General features: G+C 41.2%; 1 protein-coding gene and 1 pseudogene across 1 annotated transcript; both read left to right on the forward strand.

Annotated features, from left to right (window-relative positions):
* The first annotated feature begins 962 nt into the window (after positions 1-962).
* LOC125345688 lies at positions 963-1,903 on the forward strand (annotated as a pseudogene).
* A 9,981-nt stretch (positions 1,904-11,884) lies between these two features.
* On the forward strand, positions 11,885-16,989 carry LOC125345896 (olfactory receptor 6B1). Its single transcript, XM_048337963.1, has 2 exons — positions 11,885-11,942; positions 15,991-16,989. Exon 2 carries the CDS (start codon positions 16,014-16,016, stop codon positions 16,947-16,949), a length of 936 nt encoding a protein of 311 aa, XP_048193920.1. The 5' UTR covers positions 11,885-11,942; positions 15,991-16,013; the 3' UTR covers positions 16,950-16,989.
* The last annotated feature ends 3,354 nt before the right edge of the window (positions 16,990-20,343 follow it).

Genomic DNA, 20,343 nt, shown 5'->3' on the forward strand with positions numbered 1-20,343 from the left:
GCTATTGTCTTGCAGAACTGTGTGTGTGTGTGTGTGAGTGTATATACTTGCATACTATATCTAAAGATATTAACTCTCTATATAACTTGTGAATAATTTATCCCATTCTATAGTTTAACTTTTCATCTCATAATTGTTACCTTTCCAGAGCCAAAGCTTGGTAAGGTGCCAAAAATATGACCAAGAAAGATACTGTTATTGTATTCTGTGTTCTCTGATTAATGCCTTGTTTTTTATTCTCCTGTCTTCACTGGTGAGAAAAGATTCATTTTCCAAGAGAAATAAATGTACTGTTTTTCCCTAAGAAAATACCACTATTAAGTAGGGAACTGACATTATCAAATACTTCATTAAATTAACTTCATCAAATTCAGGGACTTATGGGATTCATTTTTACCATTATCTATTCTTCTCTCTTCATGTAACTCCTAACCCTTTCAGTTGGTGATTTTGGGATAGTCTAGGCCAACTGGGCCACAGGCACGAGGGAGGTAGGAAGGAAGCCTTCTACTTGACATTCTAAAAGTAAAAAATCAAGTTCCATTAAGATCAACTTAAAACTGTTTAATAACAGGAGGATATGTAAGAGGATTATTTAAAAATATTCAGGATCTCAGGACTACATTAAATATGGATGGTTGGATACCATTGCATCAGATCTTTAGAGGAGGAGCCTAGTAAATGACACTAGACATCATTTAGAATTCAGAAAAATGTTGTTCGTGTGGACCAAAAATTTTCTCCTCACAGAGACAGACATTACCCCCCAAATCTAACTACTAAATCAAACAGCAGGGTACGATTTTATGTCTAAAATATTTCCTTGGTCTCTTTTTTCCCCCTTTCAGTGCAGGTGCTTGGGAGAAGAGATTATGTTCCAAGGAACTAAATTCTGATGGCATGATTTCTGCTAGGCGGGCTCCCCAGAAGGATTGCAAGACATCCTTCCCATTCTGAAGCCCATGAACCAGGGAAATACTAACCAGACATGGGTGAAAGACTTCATTCTGCTGGGACTGTCCAGTGATTGGGGCACTCAGACCTTCCTTGTTGTCCTGGTCCTGGTCATGTACTTGGTGTCGATTGTGGTGAATTCCCTCATTCTTCTCTTGATCCGGCTGGACAACAGGCTTCATACTCCCATGTACTTCTTCCTGAGTGTCCTGTCCTTCATAGACCTCTGCTATGGAAGCAGTATCATCCCACAGATGCTGGTCCACTTGCTCTCATTCCACAAGCACATTCCGTTCTGTAGCTGTGTGCTGCAGCTCTGTGTGTCCCTGGTGTCTGGTGGCTCTGAGTTCTTCCTGCTGGGAGCCATGGCCCATGACCCCTACATAGCAGTGTGTCACCCACTGCGCTACACAGTCATCATGCACGAATGTCTGTGCCTGGGGCTGCCTGCTGGATGGTTTCTCAAACTCACTGATGGTAACCAGCATCACCTTCCGGCTCCCCCTGTGTGGCAATGTCATCAATCACTTTGCCTGCGAGCCCCCAGCGGTGATTCGCCTAGCCTGTGTGGACATCTCCTTCAACAAGGTCATGGTGGCCGTTTCAGGATTTCTGGTGATCATGCTTCCCTGTTGTCTGGGTCTGTTCTCTTATACCCGTCTCGTGGCTGCCATTCTGCACATGCGTTCTACCCGGGGACGCCAGAAGGCCTTTGCCACCTGTACCACCCACCTCAGGGTGGTGACCGTGTGCTTTGGGGCCACGTTCGGCCTCCTTGGTAGACAAGGAGAAAATAGTTGCTGTGTCCTATGCCCTGGTGGCGCCCATGCTGAATCCCTTGATCTACAGCTTGAGGAACAAGGATATCATGGCTACTTTGGGGAAAATGGGTAGAGAAATTCAAATAAAAGCTGAAGACTCAAACCCACTTCTTGTTTTCTATCAGTAAAACCAAACGGGAAGTCAGATACAGTGAGAAAGACTCCCAAACTCACATCGAAGAAAAGTATGGTCAGATGGTTGTATTTAAAAAAGGAAAAGGTATTCTTCAATATGCCTAATGGATTTGCCTGGTAGTGACTCACGAGATGGCCTCTTTTCAGATGTCCTTTGCTCAGACATACAGTGAATTTGAGGCTTCATCTGCCATTTTTTTTATTTCTTTGATGTATCATTGAATAAAAAGACGGTCCTCTGTTTCTTCAAACAGACCTTCTATTCTGCCTCTCACAATTTTTGCAACCTGGTAGGTTATTAAAACATTTTAAAGCCAAGCATTTCCTTTTTGTTAAATAAAAAAATAGTACTTAGTTTCCAGTGTGACTGCAAGTATTAGGGATAATTTAGATAAAATGCTTGCTATGTAGTTAATGCTTTTTCAGAAGACACTCATTCATTCTTTTTAGGTATGCCAATCTGAAATATTTACCATACTAGTAATAATAATAATGTTATACTTGGCAGTACTGGGGCTTGAACTCAGAGCCTTGCCCTTTCGAGGTAGATGCTACCACTTTCTCCCAACCCAAATCCCTTTTGCCTCAGTTGGTGTTTTTTTTAATTAATTAATTTATTGTCAAAGTGATGTACAAAGGGGTTATAGTTTCATTCCTCAGTTGTTTTTTTGGACAAGATCAAGTTTTTGCCTGTGACTGGCCTTGGATTAGGATGTTTCTATGTATGCTATACAGGTATCTGGGATTATTGATGTTCACAATCAAGACCAGCATATTTGTTGAGATGTGCTCTCACATGCTTTTTGCCTATACTTTCTTCAGACCCTAGGCTTCATGATCTCTCCTAACTAGCTGAGATTACAGGTACATTCTACTATACCTGGCTCCAATATTATTTATAGAGCACTCCTATTTCAGCCTCCCTTGCTCCAAATCAGCAGCTAATTGCAAGATATACCATGCTTATTAATATCTAGCAAATATTTTTGCTTTTCCTTTGAAATAGCTTCCAGAAATTATAGGCAATTGCTTTTTTATATTTGTCTGCCAAGCTCTCATTGTTCCTCTCTAAGGAGAATTTTATACAAATTAGAAACAAATAGTATAACGGTGGTGCTTCTTCTACTTTTATAACTCATTAAGATATTTATAAAATCGAACTGGACTCTCTAAATTTTGCAATTAAGAATCTTCTAGGAATAAAGCCAAATACCAGAAGCCAAGTACAGGCAAACCAGCCTTGCCCCAGCACTAGTCAGAACCTGACTACTAACCATTTCCAACTGCTCAGGGCAAAAGGGAGACACGGGAATGAGAAAGCCAAGCAGATTTCCCTCTAACCAGTTAGAACCCTGTAAGCACAATTCAGCCTAGTGTGTGAACGTGAATACAGCTGCCCAGGAGAGACTCACATCCCACCACTGGCTTCCTCCAGTGGATGGTGAAGACATTTGGCAGTTGGGCCTCTGGCCTGGGACATAGGGTGCAGAAGCACATAAGGCAGGTGAGGGAATTGGCAAAAGCTCTAGAACCAATGCCGAATCCAATGCGTGTATGTCTATAAAAAAGCAGCAAGAGCAAAATCACCTTTCACTTTGTAAATGAAACAATCTGAAGACTTAAACACAAAGTGGAAAAGGTTGCTGTTGAAAAGCTAGATCTGCCACTAGATCTTTAGTTCAGGCCAAGGTGTCAGGGAGGGCCATTGTCTCTCATTCAGTCTTAATCTAACCACGTAACATTAAACATAGGGTGTAATCAGAAGGAAATTACAGGTAGTCTTGATCCCTGAGGGATTATATGAATCCAAATAATGACAGTATCTGTTGCACTGATAGCAAGTATATCTTCTTGCCTAGACAAAGAAAACATGTTAACATTTACTTTTTATTTATCTTCTATTCTATTATTGTTTTATTCTACTTCTTTTCTTACTATTCCTAATTTTTATATCCTTTTACAATCTCTGATTATAGCACTTGTTTTCACAACAATTGAAGTGTACTGTTTTGTTGGATCTAAACCGTTTTATCTTCATTCCATACATTTTTGGCTCTTTTCTCCCCATTTGACTTTTTTCCATCTTTCTTGACCTCTGTTTTCTTACTTAAACATTAATTCCTACACATTTTGTTTTCTAACTTGCTACTCTACCACATAGGAATGCTAGTGTCTTCCATATACACCATTATTGGAGGTATAGAGGATGACACCTGGGCTTCTTGGCTTTGTCTAAGCAAGGGAAGGAGATGACACTGTTCAAAAAGAAATGTACTCAGTACCTGACTTACGTAACTGTAACCTCTCTGTACATCACCTTTACAATATAATTGCTTTTAAAAAAAAAAAGATGTAGGAATCCTAGAAAATAAAACTTTGTAAGTCAAGTAAAACTTTAGTTGACAGTCTTTCCATCAGACTGGATCAAGTGCTATCAGGGTTTAAAGATAAGGTAGATATTACAGAAAAATCAGAAAAGAATGAAGACTATGTAATATACATGAACTCCAGTAAAAGACCAAAGTTATCAATAATGGAAGAAGAAGAAGGAGGAGGAAGAGAAGGAGGAGGAGAGCAGGAAGAGCGGAGGAAAAGGAGGAGGAGGGAGAGGAGAGGGAGGAGGGGGAGGAGGAGAAAGAACAAGACAAAGTTCAGGAAAACACAGATATTGGGAAAGAGATATGTATCCAGGTATAGGAGGATTTGGGGATTCAAAAGAGGTAAGACAAAAGTAAGCATTCCTGCAATAAAGAAGCACCAAGTCACATAATGAGACACTCAGAATAGCAGCATAGTTCTCAAAAGAAACTTTAAATGCAAGGTAAGTGTGGAAAAATGTATTTCAAGCTCTGAAAGAAAGTATCTGCCAAGCTAGTTGGCTCTAAGATAAGGCTATCATTTGTAAGGTAAACACAGCCATAAAAACACTGGGAAATTAAATTTTGCTAGTTGAGTAGATAAATGAGGACCAGGACTGAATTAAACACATAATAACAAAATGGCAGGAATTCCTGTGTATCTTTCAATAAGAACTCTGAGTACTCATGGTCTCAGTGTTTCAATCAAAAGATATAGACTGCTGGATTCAATTTAAAAAACAAGATCGAACTGTTTGTAGCCTTTAAGAAATGTACATTACTGGTAAAGACACATACAGCTTAATGGGAAAGGGTGGAAAAAAGATTTTCCAAGCAAGTGCAATCTGAAATTAATCAGAAGTAGCCATATTCATACAAAACAAATCAGATTTCAAAGCAAAATGAGTCAATCAGAGGAGATAAAGAAAAGTCACTTCATAGAAATTAAGGGAACATTCCATCTGGAAGATTTAATTATTATAAACATATACATACTTAATTTCATTGGGTAAATGAAAGTGGTAAAGATTAAAATTATGACTATATGGAACCAGAATATATATATATATGGAATATTAGAACAGACCAGAAGTTATACCATGAATAATAGATATTCCTATAGAAGAAACTGAAATAATTTTCTGTTTCAAATTATAATTAATTGGAACTTCATGTAAATAAAAACAGATTTATAGAATCCATTTGATAAGTAAATAGATTTACTTATCTTAAAGGGTCTTACTTTGTACCAGCAAATTAAAAAAATTAAAATGGATAGCTAACAAAATGAGTGAATTTTTTTTTTTTGGCCAGTCCTGGGCCTTGGACTCAGGGCCTGAGCACTGTCCCTGGCTTCTTCCGGCTCAAGGCTAGCACTCTGCCACTTGAGCCACAGCGCCGCTTCTGGCCGTTTTCTGTATATGTGGTGCTGGGGAATCGAACCTAGGGCCTCGTGTATCCGAGGCAGGCACTCTTGCCACTAGGCTATATCCCCAGCCCCTAAAATGAGTGAATTTTAGGTATAATAAGATGCTCACAAATATGCAGAAAATAAACAAATAGTTACTTAACAAATATTAAGAGTACATTAATTTTTTATTACTGTGTAACAAATAGTCACAAATTTGGTAGCTCAAAGCAACACACATTTATTGTCCCACAAACTCAAATTAAAGGGACAGCTGGGGCTGTGACCTTCTATGAAGCCCAGGATGGCCTTCCCGGGAAACAATTCATTGTCTTGCATAGGTATGAATGAGTTAGCCATTATCTTGCCTGATGGCTGGTAACCTCTCTCAGAAAATGGAGGCCACCATTGTTATCAGCTGGCCCCCTCCTCTCACATTGGCATTTGCTTCTTTAAGAATAGCAGGAAAGGGGCTGGGGATATGGCTTAGTGGCAAGAGTGCTTGCCTCGTATACTTGAGGCCCTGGGTTCAATTCCCCAGCACCACATATACAGAAAATGGCCAGATGTGTCGCTGTGGCTCAAGTGGCAGAGTGCTAGCCTTGAGCAAAAAAGAAGCCAGGGACAGTGCTCAGGCCCTGAGTCCAAGCCCCAGGACTGGCCAAAAAAAAAAAAAAGAATAGCAGGATAACCCACCATTTAAGTCTCTCTAACTTCTGAGGAAACCTCGGCTTTCTTAATAAGCTCACCTGCTTGGGTTAGACTCAGCGATAATCGTTTCCCTTATTGAGGAAATAAAATCCAACTGCTTCATTACTTCTTAAAAGGAAAGTCCATATAGTGTAACATCATCACAACGGTGAAATAAATCGTGTATCCCAAGTCTGCATACTGAAGAGGAGACAAGTTTAGGAACATATTTACCACATGTGAACATTTTGAAGGCTAACAGACTTCTACCTATGACAGAAAGAAGTTTTATTTGAATATTAGCTGATGGAACAAAAACAAAGGCATATCACATTTCTACAGAATCCAGAGATCCATTGTCAAGTTACGGTGTTGGTTCTTTTCAGAAAATAACTGTAGTATGTATTTACAGATTCAATAAAATTCTTAGTAGTATTTATATCAGGTTTACATCCCAATAGCAAACCATCTAAGGCAACTGATTTCTGAAGAGAAAAATCTTACTGGTCCTGCAGTTTCCAGCTTTTGACTGAGTGGCCCCATATCTTTGGGGCTCTGGGGAGAGTGGCACATTTCATATGAGGATGCACGTGGCAGAGAAAATTGCTCACTTCATGGGCCAGGAAGCAAAAAGAAACAGGAAAAGACTGGGGCCCCACAATCTTTCTCTATGTCATGTCTCCAATGTAGTGAGCACCTTTTACATGCTCTACAACACCATCCAGAAGCAGCACCCTAGGTACCAAGCCTTCAACTCACGAGCCTTTGGGAAACCCTTGTCTAAACCACAGTACTCTTCATTATTCATGATGACCATAATGATTACAATAAAAAAAAATGTGGACACGAATTCAGGCAAGAAAAGATCATTGAAAATAAAGTACTCGAGGGCATGAATAATGGAAGGCAAGAAGCCAAAACTTGTAAGTATAGAAACTTGTAAGCTGAAGAGCTATAATCTCTATATGTTGAAAGTGAAGAAATAGAAGCCAAAATGATAAGTACAAAGGAAAGCTGCAACAATACACAGGAACTGAGGACTTGGATTGAACGCAGTATGAAAAAAGCCCTTTTAATCAGATCTAATGAGCCACTTTCCCTAGTGTTTATCCGAAGCAATTCTTTCTCATCACACACTATCTGATACACAAGAAGTAGAATCTCTGAAAAAAAAAGGTACTTTATTTCCATTTCCTCTCCTTTCAATGACTCTTTAGTTCAAAGAAGGATCTCATCTCCAGCATCCTCCTGACACGATTACTATTGACATCACTAATGTAGTGCTCCTTGCTGAAACCACCTACCAGTTCCACTTCCTGTCTCACCGAGCTTCTCTAGCAGCTCAGGGCACAGTGGGTCTCACAGTCCTGTTTGCTTACCAAAAATTATCAACCTTCCTTGCAGAATCTAAATCCTTCTCCAGGTGTCTTCAAATTAGAAGATTCCAGATTCAAATATAGTCTTATCTCTAAGCATGCCTAGAGTAAAGCTGTTCGGATCATAATATTAGCTAAGCACTGAGGACTGCCAGGTTTGCATAGCCATTCATCACTCGTGAGCTGCCAACTTGATGACTTCGGATTTTCCCATATCCAGAAACAACTCTGCATAATTCCATTTCCAAAGACCACCTCTATAGATGGCATATGTATTATTTCATACCCATATTTTCTCGGTTGCCTCTGATACATGTTCATTATATCATCTGGGAATCCAGTTGGCTCTACATGCAAAATCATATATTGATTTTATGACTTCCATATTCCCATATATTCATTGGAAGTAATCTGTATTTCAGACTATTCCCTCTCAGAAGTTAAATAAGTCATCTCTTGAGGAGAATAACCTCACAGAGAGCCTCAAAGTACCCTACATTTTCCATGTATAATGTTCAGCATTCAACCCAAAATTACTTAACAGAGAAAAGATCAAAACACTGAACAAAGGAAAAGTATAACTGATGGCAAAAATAATCCCAGAGAAACATCATTCTGCTATGAGACAGAACCTTAATGATCACATTGGTTATGTTTAAGATAAGGGAATCTGGAGAATAGTGTCAAAAAAAGAATCAAATAGTGCTTCCGGAATCAAGAAACAAAGCTAATTTAAAAGAAAACAACAGTAGCATAAAGAGCAAATAGAGAACTGAAGATTTGTGAAGTAGAAGATAGGTTAGTGAACAAAACTTCACTTGGTTCAAAGAGAAAGAAAATAAAATTATAAAAAGTAGCAATTTATTAGATATGTCTCATACTCAGGACACGATGAAAAACAGGGAATGAAATACAGGGAATTGAATATTAAAAATGAGAAAAGGCAAGGCTAAGCATTCTGTCTGATGCCTGAGGGGACAAACGTAGTAAAACCTTACCTCAACAAATAACTGGGAGTGGTAGTCCACCTATGTAATCAAAGCTACTCAGGAAGCAACGATCAAGAGGATCACAGTTGGAGGCTGGCCATGGGCCTGAACCCTATCTGAAAAATAACTGAAGCCAAAAAAGGCCTGACAACATGGTACTCTTCAAGTGGAAGAGTACTTACTACCAAGCATACAGCCTTTAGTTCAAATATCAGTACTGATTGGGTACATCCCCCTACCTCTCCACTCCAAGATGATAGAAATAAAATAATGGTTAAATATTTCCCAAACTGAATAAATCATTGTGTCACAAACATAAAGTATTAAAAATCTCAAGCAAGAAAAATAAAACAGATCATATTTAAATATACCAGGGGGAAATTGCTGCAAACTCAAGTCAGTGAGAGTGTGAAGGCTCTCAATTTAAGCCAAAGATAGCTAATAGCCAATTTCACTCTTGATGAGTGAAATGCTAAATTGTTTTCTTCTAAAATTATATACATTACCTAATGTTCATCCTCATCATTTCTCTTCCATTGAAATCATGGACACAATGCTAAGATCTGATAAGGAGGTATGAGGAATGTAACTCAAATAGGAATTGAGTAATATGATTTCTCATAGGACCTTACTATAAACATAAAATGAATGAAGAATCTAGGATAAAACATCTAGAAATAAAAAAGTAAGTCTGGCAACCTTTCGAGTTGCAAAATAATATAAAATCTGTACTTGTATGTGTGCACAGGTGTGTGTGCAGGTGTGTGATCATCAAACTTAGATCCTCTCTTTGCCATTTAGATACAACTGTCAGAATTAACTTTTGCAAAACTATGGAATCCAGGATTTTTCTTAAAACATGCAGGGGAAAGATTTGTGGAGACAGGCACTACATTGCAATAGAGGAGTCAAGGGCATTTTAACTTTCCACCTATTTTCCATCACTGACAGGATTGGTGGACATTTTACAGTGAAAATTCACATTTCTAGTATAGATTGTAAGTACACTTTATGCTCAAAGAAAATTGATCGACACTTTAAATTTATCTAGCATCCAACAAGGCTTGGTGGAAGAGTTTACTTTGTTTGGATGGACTGTGAGTTTTCACAGGGCTAGATATTTTCCTGGGTGGAGTTCAAAGCCAAAAGTATTGGCAATAGCTACCTCAGTCTAGAGATAAGAAATAAGGTCAGGACAAATAAGTGACAAAGAAGATACATTTGGAAATAAGGGCTTTGAGAAACTCAAGTGTGCACCAGAAATTTGCAAAAGCCATATTCTGGCAAAAAGCATGAAGGGACGCACAGAAATGGTGATCAAATACAGCAGTGATACCAGATACTATGTTGAAAATGAACTACACAACTTGTGAGAGGGTGCTGCAAGAGGGACAGACTGGGAGAAAATGACACAAGAGGTGACACTTCAGAAAGAAATGTACTCATTATTTGACTAATGTAGCTGTAACTCCTCTGTACACCACCTTTATAATCACAATTTTAAAAAGATTTCACCTCCAGATGACCTTGAAGGTCTATTCAATAAATCACAAGTGAAGGTTAAGCTATCAGTGTAAATGACCTACGTATTGGAGATGGGCCCCAGACCAAGCAAATATCCATCAGTTGTCTAACAGAGAACAAGCTGGGACTATCAATACATTGGGTACAACAATAATGAAGTAACAGTGAAAGCACCTGCACTTGCTGAGCAAAGGAGACAGCCCATCACAGGAATTCTGGACCAGAGGAGCAGCACACCATGAGCATCCTGGGTTTCCTCCCTGCTTCCCACGTGTAATGGACAGAGTTCTGTAGGAGGCACCTACCTGGGCCCACCTGTATGCATAGACAGCACAGCTCCAAGGAAAGCCTACGCCAATGAGCCCCAGCATGATACTATTTCCCAATGGTCACGGAATGTCACCGGTTCATTTCTATGGAATGGCTCCAGTCTGTTTAGAATTGTTGGCATGACAATTTGACCTCTCAAACCAAAGATCACACTCACAGCAATGCGTGGGCAACAAGGCAACTGTTGTTTGGTGGAAATTCTGTAATCTTTCTATTCGCAGCCACCATTTCACAATAACTTAAATTCATCTCGGAAAGCTGTGGTTTATGACAGATGATACATGGTAGGAGATACCGGAATATTTCTAGTCCTTGGAGAAAAGCTGAGGGTAGAGACTTGACAAGTGCCTTCTTTGTACTTGTGACTATTTGGTTTTCATTCTTTAGTTTTATAAGAAAAATGACATGGAAGGCAGCACATTTTATTGCTGTGAACATGAGTGAAACTCTAGAACGATTTTTGATACTCATTTACAGTTTCCTGAAACTCCAGTGAATCGGATAGCTTTTCCTTGCAAGAGAGTTGCTTCAGGGTTCCGCAAGGATGGAGAAGTAGTTTAGGAGTGTTGTCCTACGATATGAAAGCTCAGTCCTGTGATGTCAAAGGAAAGGTAACATCACCCCCATTACCATACATTTATTTATTTAGCACATAATTATGGCACAAGTATTCAAGAGAAAAGATTTCATTTAAAATGTGGAAATACCATTCTACTTCAGGCGTCAGTGTCTCCCTCAGACATCAATACTCATTCACACTCATGTAAGCCAAAGACTGAATGCTAACTGAAAAGATCTGTGAACAGAGAACTGAATGCAATGCATTCTTGCCCTCTTCATCCCTCAAGAAAGCACAAATTAAATGGGGTTCTTTTCACAGTTTGTGACCTTCAATGATTTTTTTTTCTCCCCGTGGGATTCATATCACATAAAACAAATAAGATGGTCACAATTGGCAAAATGTCTCTCAGATCCCACAGGAGAATTGAACCACCATTGCCAAGGTTCTTCCCTCCTGGGCCTTTGGCAGAGAGGTAGAGAAAGTCCTGATTGCTGCATAAAGCCCTCAGAACCCACAGCTCTTCACAGAAGCAGAGCTTTTCCCAAGAAGGCCATGGGTGCCCTGGCCCCAGGGTCACAGTACACAGCCACTATCTCCCTGCCCAGGGCTCTCAATCCCAGCCATCGGCGTGAAGGCAGTGTGGTCATCTGTGCTCATTTACTCCTGCGTGGCATAGGGAGCGGTTCATTGCATCTGTTTGGTTGCTTAATCCTGTTTCTCTCCTTCTTCCTCTTTTAGAATCACGGAAGGATTTCTTTTCATGCCATTCCACCCCATCAGAGGCTGCTGAGCCACGGTAAGTCACCCCTGTGGGAGCATCGTAACTGTTCTGGAAGTTCTGTTTCAGTGTTCTGGAAGTTCTGTTTCAGGATTCGATAGCACAAAGATATGCACACCTGAAGTGTTTGATGTCTGTCCTTTCCATCCACTCTAATTCCCAGCAATCAGTCATTATGATGTTCTCATGTTCTGAAACACAGGTACCCCCAGTTATGCAACAAGCAAAAGGATAGATGCTTCTTACTATGTTTTAGGTATGTCTTTTGGGGTTAGGACAGAAACAAGCACCCCAAAGAACAATGACAATGTGTTGATCCTTTCCATGCTGCCGAACTCCTGGTACCACAGGCTGCCACATCTCCCTGGTAGTTTATCTGTGACAGAGGCAGACATCTGCTGTTGTCCTGGCGTTAGAAGGACAGCTCTTAGACCTCACCTTGGCACAGAATCCGGATGAAATCCAGGAGGGTGAGGTGTATGTGGCTAGTGCAAATCCACAAGGGAAGGAGGCCGTTGGATCAGTGGTGAAAAGTGACCTGCTTGAATATGCTGAGGTGGAATAAGAACTCTTATGAACACCAAGGGTCTACATGGTTTGTAGTAAAATATTCCGTACAATATCCTAAGGCTTCTAACGATATGCAATAATATGTTTCTATGAACCTTCACTTAGTTGAGGAGGAATAAAAGACTCCTTTGTCCTAGGTCTTCCTCTAGAGTGGAAAGTTACCTGTCTGAACTGGTAGCAGTAAATATGTTCGGTATTCAATCTTTGTTTCCTTAACACACATGAGCTGGAGTGATTTTCTTCTTTGTGTGTGTCTCTGTGTATCTGATATGGGGGTTCCTTCTAATACTTCCCCCAGGCTCTGGGTTGGTGAGCATGTCTTTCCCAAAGCCATTCCCTCTCATCCGTACCCAGGGTGCAATATGAGGTCATTTCCATTATGCCACCAAACCTTCAGTGGTCACTTATCGCCTGTATTTCAGGGAGTCTGTTGATCTCCTTGCTACTATGTATGAAGGTCCCTGTGACCTCTCCCTTGATCCCAAACTGTATCCATTTCTTTTCTGTCCATTCATTCCAATTTATCTCTCACCCGCCACTAGGCCATAACTTCCTTGAACAAGCAAGGTTGTTTCAGACCTTTATGGCTTTTTCCACTCTGATGTCTCTGGCCAGAATGCTGCTTCTCACACATTATAGACGTAATAATGCCTTAGCCACTGATTACCTGACTTCTCATACATTTACCAAATATGTTCCTTTAGTTTTGTTGAATACGTTTGTGCGCATTCCTATATTGTTTTCTGTTTGTTTTCAAAATGGTAAGTTGGTATAAAAGACAGTAACTCTTTTTTTTCTTATTTATTGTCAAAGTGATGTACAGAGAGGTTACAGTTTCATACATTAGGCCTTGGGTACATTTCTTGTACTGTTTGTTACCTCTTCCCTCAGCACCCCACCCCCCTCCTTTCCCTCTCCCCCCATGAGTTGTTCAGTTGGTTTACACCAAATGGTTTTGTAAGTATTGCTTTTGGAGTCGTTTGTCCTTTTAATCCTTTTTCTCTCGATTTTGATATTCCCTTTCACTTCCCTAGTTCTAATACCAGTATATACAGTATCCAGTGTACTCAGATGAGATACAGTGCTAGTGCGGGTATAACCACAGGAAGGGAATACAAGAGGATCATCAACAACAGAAGCTACGGTTTCACATGGCATGTTGAAAGTGATTACAACAGTGATATAACAGTTATTTCCATAACATGGAGTTCATTTCACTTAGCATCATCTTCATAAGGGCATAGCTATTGGGCTCTTGTGATCCTCTGCTGTGACTAGCCTAAACCTGTGCTAATTATTCCCTATGAGGGAGACCATCGAGTCCATGTTTCTTTGGGTCTGGCTCACTTCACTTAGTATAATTTTTTCCAAGTCCTTCCATTTCCTTACGAATGGGGCAATGTCATTTTGTTTTCTTTTTTCTTCCAATTTGTGCTCACATCTAAAGGCCTAGGCCTATAAGAAAATTGACATTTCTGAGATAGTCACAAATTTGAAATGTGAACAGAAATGATGGTGGGTTTCAGATCTGATGTTGTCCATGTATTGTGAGTCAGCTTAGGGGCTAAGGGAGCCTCCAGCTCCGAGATCCACTAGATGTTATCACTCCCCAACAGTGTGTGCTGTGAAATTAGAGTGACAATGTCTCATTCACATTATTTTGTGGATTTAATGGGCTATTATGTGAAAAACACTTAGCAAATTCCCGGGCACTTAGCAAATGTTGAATGAATTGCTATGAGAAGAGGTTACAAACTGGTAACACTCATCAAAACAAAACCATGGCAAGTGCTTGTCCATTCCCACTTTCACTCTGAGGCAAACACCTGTTTTGCTCTCAGAGGAAATGGCAACACCTCTATGTCATAGGCTGTGTGTGTGTGTGTGTGTGTGTGTGTGTGTGTGTGATGTCTCTTGATCTCTTTCCTCTGTCTTCCACACTCATATCAATTACCGTTATATGTTCTATTTCTAAAATGTATCTTCAGTCTGCCCCATTCTCTGGACATTGTTAAGGTCACCTTCTCAAGGTCACTTTCACCTTCTCTGAACAGCCCTCAGCTAGCCTCACAACTCTCACGAGTGCAGGCTGTGGAGTCCTTTCAGATTGATAGTTCCTTTACCCTGACATAGCCATATCAGGCTCCTGTCAGTTTTTAATCCTTTGCTCACTGTCCCAGCAGTGAGACTAGTATTTCAATTGTAGTGATCGGTGGGGATTTTCCTGCTCCAGGCCTCCCCACCGCTCCCTCCACTCCTGGCTCCCTCCCCACCCACGTGAGTGACAGTGAGTGGCCTTGTTTCAGCCAAGCTCTCTTCCACCTCAGCTCCTCAGAAGCTGGGCCTTGGAATCCTTCTCTGTCCAAATGTCACCTCCTCAGAGATGAGAGGGACCTTCCATACTAATATTTTGTATTTTCTAACATTCAAAGAGAATGTCTTATGATTACTTACTTATATTTTGCTTAAGAATCTCTCCACCCAGAGACCCTCTTGTTCCCCATCAAGGACTTAACCTTCCAGAGAGAAAGGCCCCTATTTATTTCACTCAACACTCATGGCTCCCAGCAACACCCCCGCCCCCACCATTATCCTATATGCTCTTCTTTACAGCTCTAATGAGGACTAAAATAACCTATTATGCTTACTATCATTTATAGTTGATATAAAATATGATGTGCTTTCTCTCATTTGGATTTTGACCCGTAGTGACATTAGCTGAATGTATAGTAATATTTACATTTGCAAAAAAAAAAAAAGCCAACAAAACAACCCTTGCATCTCGGAAAGTGTAAGATATAAAGTCCCACAGCCAATTAGCAGCCTATCTGGGACCGGAATGATGTACCAGTGCTTCGTACTGAGTGGTCCCATTCTTATCTCCTCACATGCTTCACTGGTAATGGCCTGTTCTCTCCATGCCCTGGGGTGAGGGTGGGGGCGGGGGAAAGAAAGTGTTTGGAAGGATGAAGGAGTCACCCGGAAGACCTTCCTGAGCTCTGAGCTGGAGATGGACAGGAAGGCGGGTGTATCCCTTGGAGCTGTCAGGTGTAACATGGAGTGGGAGGTGGTGAACTCGCTCTGGAAGCAGCTGCGCAGGAAGGCAAGTGTAGGATATGAAGCAGCACGGAGCTTTAGATGGACTTCATTGTAATTCCTACTCTGCTATCAGTGAGAATTCGGTAAGTGGTTTGATAGTACTCCAGGACATGTTATTCATCATTTAAACGGACGTACTCACAGGTAAAGATGCTATGTGATGAATACGTTATGTTCCAGGCACATGGTGTCTGGCTTGCGATGCAACCTGGACTGTGTGTGCTGTTCTATGCCAGGCGTGGTGGTACACACCTGAATCTCAGCACCGGGGATTAGGGAGTTTGTAGCTAGCATAGACTATGCAGTGGGGACATTCGTTACAGCAGTCAGAGAAGTCAAGAAGGGAAGATGTTAACTGGACCCGGATTCTGATGGAGTGACTCTTGACACCCTCTAGGAGAGCTAAGCCGTGTCTTTGATATGGAAGTGGAGAACCAGACAAGGGTCACCAAGTTCATTCTGGTGGGGTTCCCCGGGAGCTTGGGCATGCGTGCGGCCGTGTTCCTGATGTTCCTTGTGGCCTATATTCTGACCGTAGCGGAGAATGTGATCATCATCCTGCTGGTGCAGCAGAACCGGCCTCTCCACAAGCCCATGTACTTCTTCCTGGCCAACCTGTCCTTCCTGGAGACCTGGTACATCTCCGTGACTGTGCCCAAGCTGCTGTTCAGCTTCTGGTCCCTGAGCAACAGCATCTCCTTCACTCACTGCATGATCCAGCTCTACTTCTTCATCGCGCTCATGTGCACGGAGTGCGTCCTGCTGGCCGCCATGGCCTACGACCGGTACGTGGCTATCTGCCGCCCTCTCCACTACCCCACCATCATGAGCCACGGGCTCTGCTTCCGCCTGGCTCTCGGTTCCTGGGCCATCGGCTTCGGGATCTCTCTGGCAAAGATCTACTTCATCTCCCGCCTCAGCTTCTGTGGCCCCAACGTCATCAACCATTTCTTCTGTGATATCTCTCCCGTGCTTAATCTCTCCTGCACAGACATGTCCGTGGCCGAGTTGGTGGATTTCGTCTTGGCCCTGATCATCTTCCTCTTTCCCCTGTCAATCACTGTGCTGTCCTATGGATGCATTCTGGCCACGGTGTTACGCATGCCCACGGGAAAGCAGAAAGCCTTCTCCACCTGTGCTTCCCACCTCGTGGTGGTCACCATCTTCTATTCAGCCACTATTTTCATGTATGCCCGGCCGCGAGCCATCCACGCCTTCAACATGAACAAAGTCATTTCCATCTTCTACGCTATCATCACTCCTGCCTTTAACCCTTTCATTTATTGCCTGAGAAATCGAGAGGTAAAAGAAGCTCTGAAGAAGCTGATGTATTGCCAGGCCTCTAGATCTGACTAGTCTGTTGTAATGGATGGGGAAGAAAAGCATTGACTGACTTAGGGGTGGGTACTTGCATGCCTGGCCTCCCTCCAGCCTTTCTCTTTTGGGGTCTCAGCTGACTCAGATGACTGCAGTGTGACCACAGCAATCTCAAGCCCTCGTCTCTAGCTGTGCACTTGGTCACTGCTGTAAAGGCACACCACAGAGCTAAAGAAAGGGACTTGCATTTGTAAGATTGTTAATTTAGAACCACGCTAAATGGTGCGAGAGCTGATAGTATATTCAGCAAGTGTTTTGGGATTTAGCGAGCATTAAAATCTATAGGGCCCACTGATTGGGAGGTGGCTTTTTGATTTCCCAAATTTCTGATTGTGACCAAGCAGCTCCTTGAACACAGTCAAGCAGTTCCCATCCTCCACATGTTGAGATTCAGTCCTGGAAGCAGACTAGAGGCCCACGCGCCACCCTTTAAGACAGCGTTCCAGTTCCTGCTTACCTTTTCTGCTTCAAAGAATGCTTCCTTTTAGGTGAACCCTACCTACCTTGTACAATTACACTTTGTTTTCTGATATCATCCACTAAGTTGCCTTGTGTTGAATTTCATATTTTCCTTCATAATATTTGATGGCACAATACTTTTATCCTCTAATAGATGAGCATAAAGTAAATGGCAAGTAAGTGTATCAAATATATTAATTGCCAGATGAACCTGCCTTTAGTGGTCTTCTTTTCGTCTGATGGAAAGTTTTCTTAATTCTTTTTGTCTCTCCCTCCCTCCCTCCCTCCCTCCCTCCCTCCCTCCCTCCCTCCCTCCCTCCCTCCCTCCTTCCCTCTCTCCCTCCCTCTCTCTCTCCCTCCCTTTCTCTCTCCTCTCTTTCTCTCTCTTTTTCTTTCTTTCTCTCTCTCCCTCCCTCCCTCTCTCCCTCCCTTCTCCCCTTCCTCCCTTCCTTCCTCTCTTTCTCTTTCTTTCTTTCTTTCTTTCTTTCTTTCTTTCTTTCTTTCTTTCTTTCTTTCTTCTTCTGGCATGTGTTCTTTTTCTGTTCATCTTGGACACAACTAGCTAGCCCAATTTTAGGATTTGACAGAGATTTTCCTTCCACTTCACTATGATTCTCAGCTCTTGTCAATTATTTATCAAATACAATCTTGCCAGTGGCAAAGGGACCTTTATTTTAAGCTGCATTTCCGATAAGAGGCCTCTGCCACCTGGTGTTGTGTTTTTATAAACGGTCTTAGCCTGGAGCCGTTATTAACACTTGCCACATCTTCCATCTAAGGACAAGCAACACTTTGAGAATGGGTTTTCTTTCTGTTGAACTCAGAAGCCTGGGGTGGGATTTTTTCCCCTCTATTCTATTTTAGGAACAACCACAACAGATATCCAGGAATCAAATCGCATACTCCCATATACAGTGGAGGTAAGAAGTCAAAAGCCAAGATCTTCCCACTCTGAGCTTTGTGTCCTTTCTGCCACTTACTGGGGTTAGCCTAGAGAGAAACATTCTTCTTGGGAGTTTAGATATGGAAGCTAATTACAAAGGGAAGTGAATGGCCTCAGAGGGTACTATATCTAGAGCACATTTAATAAAACAAAAATAGACAAGTGTACTGATAAGTCACAGAAAAGAAACAAAGGTGAAACGGAAGCACACCTCACTTTAGAGAAAACATGTTCAAAAGGAAATGATGCTCATTGTGGAAATGGTTTAATGTTTGATCCTGGGGTGTAATTTGGTCCCTTCATGCAATGAAGGAGTAATTGTGAATGTATTTCACTGTCATGGTAGTTAAATGGCAAGCTAGTCACTCTTAGAAGCCTTGTATAAAACTGGGAAAATGGCATTGGGGAACAGTGATGGTGGAATATTTCTTGTGGCCCATCTCTCTTTGTACCAGAGGAGCACATGTGCAATCTGAAATCCATGATCACTCAAACACGGCGTTCATTTTCTAGGAGAATCTCTTGACCACTGTCACCTCCCAGTTAGACAAGCCAGAAGTTGCTCTTTCTAAAAGTAGTGAGCTCTCCACATGCCTCTTCTTTGGATTCTTTAATTTCCAGACTTGAAAGACCACTTCAGGTGGTGCCACATGAGATCACAATGACATAGAAGGACATCAAACAAGACCAACTCTAATTTATAAAGATAAGGTCAAACATTCCTCTCTGCAGTGGCTTTTACACCTGCAACCAGAACAAACCCGTCTACACAACTGAGTCCTCTATCAGGTGGGCACAGGAGTCTCCCTGACCTTAAAGCTCATCATTCACAGACGCCAGTGTCTCTTGGGAGAACTACAAAGACAGTTTCCAAGATCCTTACCAGTTATAAAAATCACAACACATACCAAAGCCTCTAGCATACACGTTTAAATAACTATTTATAGCTATTTTTGTTCCTTCAAGTTCAGTTATAATTTACCAACAAGAAGTCCATTTTTCCAAGAGCAATGTGAACCAACAATATACAGTTGATATGTACCATCCTAAATGTTCTTCAGGTTTATAAAACCAAAATAACATGACTAACTAGGGCAGGGCATTTAAATAAGGTCATTTCTTCTCTTGTTGTGCATAGGAACCACAAGACTTCTTGACATACTGTTAGGTCTCTGGAGCTATCTTAGAAGTTGAGTGATCAGATTATTAATGACATGCCTTGGAGTTTTTCTATTGATAACACTCCTTTAAATTTTGACTAGAGTTTTTGTTTTCTTAGTACTATCTGCTTGAGTTGTTGGTGATAAAGGCAAAATAATTGAATCTGATGTTAAGTCTAGGAATTCTACACATCCTTGAACTAAGCCTTCCATACTCACTCTCCTATTTCTCCTTGATCCCTTACACTTTGACCAAAGTCTCTGAGTAAATTGTCATAATAATTCCATGAGAACAACTGATAACTTGCAGAATGAGAATAACTGATAACTGATAACTTCCTTAATCTATATCTCTTGCTATGGAAGGAATAGCAAATTTGTTTCAGGAATGACAGGAATTTCAGAAGTTTCCCTGAAACTACTTCCTATATCACACTGGGTTCTCACATCAAAACAGAATAACCATTAGTGGCATAAATCTATACAAAATAGTTTTCCTTTTCTACTCTTGTTCAGTGTCAGGTTCATCAGAACACCTTTCGATTGGGAAATTTTTGACCCCATGAGGAATTGTACATGTAGAAGAAGTACATTAGGTTGACATGTAAAATTTAGGTACACATTTTAAGATTTCTAATGCAAAATATGGCGTACACATGAAGCTGCTGATTGTTTCCTTAATATTAAAATGGGGAAGCATCAAATGATGCAAGAAGGCTCCTAGATCAGAGCAACTTCATTAGCCTTTCTCCCGTTGTCATGGTAACAATCACTGAGTGCAGCCAAAGGCAGCTGTTATCTCTGTAGAAAG

This window comes from Perognathus longimembris, chromosome 2 (genome assembly GCF_023159225.1).
Source record: "Perognathus longimembris pacificus isolate PPM17 chromosome 2, ASM2315922v1, whole genome shotgun sequence".
NCBI lineage: Eukaryota > Metazoa > Chordata > Mammalia > Rodentia > Heteromyidae > Perognathus > Perognathus longimembris.

Bases quoted from the DNA above. Each gene is read 5' to 3' on its own strand.
- LOC125345896 (XM_048337963.1), top strand. From the start codon at position 16,014: ATGGAAGTGGAGAACCAGACAAGGGTCACCAAGTTCATTCTGGTGGGG.